Source organism: Clupea harengus, chromosome 17, assembly GCF_900700415.2.
Source record: "Clupea harengus chromosome 17, Ch_v2.0.2, whole genome shotgun sequence".
Lineage (NCBI taxonomy): Eukaryota > Metazoa > Chordata > Actinopteri > Clupeiformes > Clupeidae > Clupea > Clupea harengus.
The window spans coordinates 6,931,722-6,939,221 of NC_045168.1; the positions used below are offsets into that span (position 1 = coordinate 6,931,722).

At 47.0% G+C, this 7,500-nt stretch overlaps 1 protein-coding gene across 3 annotated transcripts in view; it reads right to left on the bottom strand.

The window, feature by feature from the left end:
• col15a1a (collagen, type XV, alpha 1a) overlaps positions 1-7,500 on the bottom strand; it is a 93,797-nt gene that overhangs the window by 56,380 nt on the left and 29,917 nt on the right. For all 3 annotated transcript variants that reach the window (XM_031584379.2, XM_031584377.2, XM_031584378.1), the window contains one exon: positions 1-305. This exon is cut by the window's left edge and continues 243 nt beyond it. In XM_031584379.2, the coding sequence (XP_031440239.1) occupies positions 1-305 (305 nt within the window). The remainder of the gene's footprint in view (positions 306-7,500) is intronic.

The window sequence follows — 7,500 nt, forward strand, 5'->3', positions numbered from 1 at the left end:
CACCACCCGCTGCGTGCCGTCCTCCACCGCCGCCAGCATCACCCCCAGGTGCACCACCTTCTGCATGGCGTCGGTGATGGCGAAGAGCACGCCACCCTGCCTGGTGGTGGGCTTGGCGGTGACGATGATGGCGAAGTCGCGGAAGAAGGGGTCGGGGACGAAGGAGCGAGCCAGTCGGCCCACATTGGCCCCAGGGCCGAAGCTGTACGCAGGGAAGCCCTCGAAGCCCGTGATGAAGGCCACGTCTGGGGGGAGAGGCACACCGATCAGCTCCGTCAGGTCCAGCTGCCCTTTGGTCCCCCGCTCTGCGTGTGAGAGAGAGAGAGTGACAAGAACCAGACACGGTTATTAAAGAGACACACATACACACACTCACACACAGAGAGAAACTGTTTTACAGAACAGACACACACACACACACACACACACACACACATCACACATCCACCCAGGTTACAGGACCCCCCCCCCCACACACACACACACACACATCACATATCCACCCAGGTTACAGGACCCCACACCCACACACAGCACACAGGCACAGAAAGGTTTACAGCCGTTTACAGCCAAAAAGTTGCTCACATGACATCAGACTTTCTGAACCCCACTCCAGGGGACCCTGTGCTCGGCCTGTTTCATGTTCCCACAACTGATCTCATCATCACATCACTCTAAACGCCTCACTCCACTGAATCAGGCGCCTTTGGATAATCAAAGGATAATCAATTCAAAGAAGCCTAAAAACAGAGAGAAAGAGAGAGAGAGGTGGGGGGCAGCTTCAGTTTCTCCCTCTCCTCTTGTCTCCCCTCCTCTCCCCTCCCCCCTCCCCTCCTCTCCTCTCCTCTCCTCTCCTCTCCTTTCCTCCCCTCCCCTCCCCTCCCCTCCCCTCTCCTCTCCTCTACTCTCCTCCCCTCCTCTCCCCTCCCCTCCTCTCTCCTCTCCTCTCCTCTCCTTTCCTCCCCTCCCCTCCCCTCCCCTCCCCTCCCCTCTCCTCTCCTCTCTTCTCCTCTCGTCTCCTCTCCTCTCCTCTCCTCTCCCCTCTCCCTTGTCTGCCTCAATGAGCTTCTGTTTTCAAGCACAAAGCACGGCCTCCAATTCATCACAATTTGCCAAACGGACTAGACAGTCAAGCATTACCATCTGCCAAAAAGAACTGTCTTCCTCCTGTCGTTCAACACCCCTACCCCCCCCAAAAAACCACCTTGGAATGGTTCGACCCAACCTCCCTGCACGTCATGGCGGCCAACAAGCGAGCTCCGAGCACATATGCTCCTCGTTACCGACGGAGACCTGCGGAAACAATCGCTCGCTCTGTGCGAAGGTACGGGGACAAGGCAGCCTCATCTGGAAAGCATTAGCATGGACTAATATGCATTGGGCTGCAGTAGAGCTTCTGTAAAATGGGCTTAGCTACACTGACCACACCAAAGCTGGAGCCATAGGGGGCTCTCTGAGCTGCAACCCAGTGGGTACGCTGTTGTGTCTGTTTGTGAAGCTCGATTTCCGACAAAATGATAATTGACGAAAGATCTCCTTTTGAGAATAAACACATATTAAAAACATGCAAGAAAAAATAAAGAGGGAAAATCTACAGTAAAACATTGTAGAAATGATCCATTTAAGTCTTCCATAGTTTTAGCTATGTAAACTATACGCAAGCAAGTCAAGTGGTTAGCCTCCCCGCAGAAGACTGTTTAAGGCCTTGGGCTCTGTCACTATGCCGAAGGTCTCATTAACACGAGAAAAGATGTTAGTTTTAGTCAGCCTATCTTGCTACAGAAGATAAGATAATTCACAGAGTATACAAACTAGCCCACTGCTGGTCTCTATTGAGGAGCAAAACTGCACTGTTATGTCTGTCGACTGTAGCCCTATCGCCATGACAGCAGGGCAGATGTTCTTGGCAATTTCCAATCCAACTAAAAGGCAACAGGAGGACAGGTGCGGGTTCCCAAGATGTACTTTGAGTCACAGAACACAAACCACTGCAGCTGAATGACCCAGAACTGTGACATCATCTCTGGCAAGGCGACACTGTCATTAATACAGGCCAAATACACATTCCACAAACAAGAACTTGCCTCCAGTGCTCTCATTGACACGCATGCACTCGCTGCAGTACTTTCATTCACACATAAAAACTTTAAAAAAACGTTATGATCAAGAAGCCTACGATTGAATCAGCACTATTTCAAGCTTAGATCAGGCTTTTTTTCCCCTCATCAACAGCCGCGCTAATGCTGGAAGAATCTGTGAGCTAAATACTCATCAACCACTCACAAATACTTTACAGATGTCTTTACCTCACTCGAAATTAGTATAAAGACATCACTGTTGACTTTGGAGTGCTCCTGTTTTAACAGGAGACCATTTTACTGCAATCTGCATTTATTAGTACGTTGCTGTAATGGAACAAAGATCTGGCAGGCCTTTGCCAGATGGTGTTGGCTAGGTGTGTGGCAAGGTGACACAGACGCGGGAGACTGGCGTTAAGGGTATTTACGTACGTCCGGGTTCGGGTTCATTCACGGTTGGACCTATGGAAAGATCTACGGCACCACTGTTGCTATGTGACCTCGCTCTGATGATGGAGGAGTGGAACGCACAATAAGCCAACTCAGGAGGACAAAACAACATCTGCTTTAATGGCTGAACTGAGTGAAGTGATTCATTATGTCTCGAAGAAGTTTGAGAAGTTATTATCATCGTTTCCAAACCGACATCCTTCTAACCTAACCTGAAAAGTAGAAATAAAAAGGGTGGTCTAGAGAAATGGAGCCAAGGGGACTATTGGCCATTTATGATCTAGGTAGCTTTGGGGCTCACACTTCTGCAGAGTTTTGGACTTGGAGTGTGAGTGCTTTGGACTTTGAGTGTGAGCATTTTGGACTTGGAGTGTGAGTGTTTCTGAGTTTCCTCAATAGGACTGTGCAACAGGGTGGACCCTCGCCTGTAAACATTACATCTCAAAATGACAAACAGGCCAATCAGTGACAAACTCCACACTGCCTGTGCCTGTCATCTGTCTGGGCATGTGTTGTGTGTGTGTGTGTGTGTGTGTGTGTGTGAGAGAGAGAGAGAGAGAGAGAGAGAGAGAGAGAGAGAGAGAGAGAGAGAGAGAGAGAGACAGGGGGAGAGACTTTGAGTGTATGTGTATATGTATATGTATGTATGTGACAGCAAGAGAGAGAGAGAGAGCTTTTTGTGTATGCTTTATGTAAGTGAGCAAAGCAGTAAACGTATAGTATATTTACACTGATCTAGTGGCGCACTTGAGAAGCACTCATGGGGTCCCCCCTCTGCAATGTGGTCACTGGACACTGAACTCATTCAGCAGAACCGCACCTCCACTTACGTAGTTCCCATGGCTGGACATTATTCAAAGAGCCAAAATGGCTCCCATATGGAGGGAGCCATTGCCCCAGTGTGTTTCAGCTATCCCTGCATTGCAGATAATTCTGCTCTGTGTCCTGGCCGACAGCATGCCTAACAAGGACAACATCAACTGCCTCGGCCAACGGCAGCGGGAGACTGAGGATGTGTTGTTTTTCAAGCACATTAGGAAACAAGCAAGGCGACTGCCAGCTTGGCCCAAGCAGTGTAGATGGAATGCAACACTGAAGTGCTTGAAAAACCACATGGCAATTAGGAAGCTGCATGCGTGGACATTTTAGACATCTGTGGCTATGTTTGTGCTATCTGTTGACTGAATTTACATTTCTTCATTTAGTAGATGCTTTTATCAAAGGAAACCTGGAGTACAGATGCAAATTTTCATCAGTCGTCTCAGTGTGCTCCCTGGGAATCAAACCTATAATGGTGCTGTGCCACTTTGCTCCACCAGGCCCTCCACCAGTCCCACCACCAGTCGCTCTACCAGTTGCTATACAGGTCAAGCCACATGCACGATTTCTTTTAATCATTTCTAAACACATATGCAATAAAAACAGCTAATATGACTATAACCCAACTCCAGCTGTTGCCACTTACCTAATGCAGCCTTATGTTCAGTATTCAGTCGTGTACAGTATTACTGACACAATGTCAACGCTGGAATGTTTCTGGAGCAAATTCACAGAACAGTACAGTAGGGTTGAAAGGGTAAAAGAGTGGGCTAAATGACCCAATGTAATAGGATCTCAAAGAACAGAGCTTCGGCATAAGCTGCATCTAATACAGCCTTTCAGCAGTCTCTCAGCAACTCCTCTGCATCACCTGAAAATGTTGTAGCTTGTTGCTGAAATGGCGGATGTAGACATCAAAGACGTCTCTACTGTAGGCTATGGCCAGAGACGGAGCACAATGTCCTGTGTTTAAGGATGGAACGAGAGGAGAACATGCTGTTTGGAAGAAACCTCTTATTGTAGCCCAGGGTGCCAGAGGCCCTAAACTGCTAATACGGTTGCTGTGGTTTTATAAGGTTTTCTTTGGACAGGAGCAGAAGATTCTTTCAACAATTGCTAACCCCACCGCCACATACTAAGCCATATTTATATTTACATTTAGAGGGGCCTTTTATTCAAAGAGACTTGATCTATGGCGTAAGTAGATATTAATTCAGTACATGGGCTCCCATGTGGAAACAGAGCCTTGACCACAGCACTGCTGGCATGTGTGATGAAACATCTGAACCACAGCGACTTAGGGTAACTAAAGAGTAAAACTTAGCTTGACGCGGCTGCAATGCACAGAGACATCAACTAACATTGAGCTGTAGTTCCCCTCTTTGCAACCATGCATTAGTTAACAGTTCAACAACCAGTTGTCAAGTACAAACAAAATGGCCGCCCCTTGCCCCTCGCATTGCCTTCTGGCTGGTTGACCCTGAAAGTTGATGCCCCTCGGACTGCCTGGGCTCCAGGTCATGCGGAGGTATGACAAACCTGAGCAAAAAAAGCCCATTGTGCAAATGTAAACAACACCAGAGCAATCCTGCAAGTCATTGGGGAGCAGCTAATCCGCGGCTATCCAGAGCGCAACTGGATATGACAGAGCATAAAACATGTGTTGTCCCCACTAATCAAGGTTTTTAACTCCTGTCAGGTAGATTAGGCTGGAGCTCGGGCTTGCAGGAGATTTGTATCAAGATTCCATCAAGCCACAGGTAAATGCAACGCAGATTTCCCATTACAGAGGCTGGTGACGAAATGTCCCCGGGATAAGTAATTAATCCTCGGGATAAGTCATTAAATAAAACTCCACACACAGCAAAGTATCCATGCCCAAAAGCATTACTACCCACTGTGTGCATATCTTTCCCATGATGTGCTAGCTCCTAATCTGCAGTTAAAAGGGAGTCAACAAGGAGTGATGTCATTCTCCTGACTTGGGAAGAATGGGTTTGTGTTCAGAGCTGGGCCTGGTTTAGTGTCACATCTGGTGGTTTGGGTGCACATCTTAGCCATCATCTGTTAGCACATGAAGCTGTCAGTATGGCGGTGGGAAAGCAGAGTTCATACACCAAACAAATGCTTTTGTGTTTTTGCTCAATCTGGTGCTGATGTCACGAGCTACGACACGAGGAGTGCTTACCCACAAATATCGCAATCTCTACACCACTGCTCTGCATGAAAAGCAATGAATAAGGACCGGATCCCAGCCAACAGTAAACAGAGAATATTCTAACCAGGTTTTAAATGTTGTTGCTGAATTTGTAGGAAATGGTGAGCTTGCAAATTTAAGTCTAAAATGCCACTGATCCCAATTAAAACTGATCAAGCTTGAAACCATCCGAGTTTAACACAGAAAAACAGGTTCTGCAACAAATTCCGTCTGCGTGTGACTCAACTGAATTTGATGAGTGATGTTTTCGACTCTGTCTTTTATCAGGGAAATGAAACACAGCTCAAGCAGCAAACTCTTGCAAGAGCCGAGGGAAACAAAAATGGAACCAGCCCTACAAGAACAGAACATCTTTTTTTTAAATCATACCAGGTAGAGAGGGACAATGTGGGGCTTCGTTTTTGCCAAGCTCTCTTGGAAGGATTCACCTCAAGCTGTGGCCAATGCTGTCAACAGGGGCCACTGTACTGACCTGAACATATCCCAGTGATAACGAGGCGCCTCCGGAAGAATGGCAGGAATTCTGGAGGCTAAGGAATCTTTGTTTCAAGGATAACCCTGCAAGCAAACTTGATAGTCTGCAGCAGCAGTGTTTGGTTAGGCCAATGCTAAGTACATCTGAAGATCATGATGAGAAAGATCATGATAATGATCAATGTGTGGTTAGGCCAATGCCAAGTACATCTGAAGATCTTGATGAGGAAGATCATGATAATGATCATGAAAACGTCTGCTCACTGAATACATGTAAATAGAAATGATGATAGTAAGGATGATGATGATGATGGGGAAAAGGGGAAAGAGGAGTTTTCAAGTCCACTAATACAAGGCAGACACACTGCTAGAGAGGTTCGGTAAAGCAGAGAGTTTGTGTACTTTTTGGCTCCATGCGGGGCCAGTAAGGAATTTCATTTCAACCCTGACCTCCTTCTTCCCCCCCCATCTCTCCCTCTTCCAAAGGAGCCCTGGCTTCTACGCAGAGCAACATAGGAGCCATACAACTGACTATATTGTCCTCAGGCCATCCTAAATATAGCCTGTTGACACTAGTTGTTATCACTGTATCCTGAATGCCAGTTTACTTCAGCAGAGACGAAGAGTTTCTATCAACAGTCCCAAACAGCATCTGAGAGCTTCAGTTCAAGCTGTAGGTTTTTTTTTGGGTCGGTGTATTTGCGGTTTCCCCCACTGTTTTGGGTCGAGTTTTTCTATCTTGCAGGGTTACCAGCGGGTAGGATAACAGCAGGTTTGCCTGAAGGGTGGATCTGTCAGTGTCTCTTCTCCTACCAAACGCAAATCCCTTCATCCACCTTACACTAAAAGGAGTCTTTTATCAAAGAGACAATTCCAGCATGATGTCAGAAAGCTGTGTGTTTGGGAAGCCAAGTGAGTGTGTAGCTTAGCAGGGAGCTATTAGCCAGCTGACGCAAACAGGTGAGTGTTGCTGCCAGCCCCCCACACAAAGCACACGTCTGTTCTCTGCACTTTACACACCAGTCAACACATGCGTTAGCTTGGACCAGAGGTCAGATGGCCTCAGCCTTGATCAAAGGATTACAGCAGGTTTTGGAATGAATGGGGTACATTCACAAAGTCACGGTGTGTTAGCATTTACGGTAAACAAACATAAACACAACTCTGTGATGTGTTGATGCATAAACACGGTGTCTGGCTTTGCCACAAGCAGACACACACACACACACATACACACACACACACACACACACACACACACACACACACACACACACACACATTGTCTTTGAGACCATGAGTTGTGAGAGTGAAAAAGACCATTGGGTCGAAGCTCTCTGCTGATCGACTTGTGATAACGCAAACTCAGCTGGTTGGGATTCTTTGGCAATAAGAGCTATAATGACTTGGAAATGTTTTAAGGATTTAAACATAAAAAAACGGATAATTTCACATCACAAC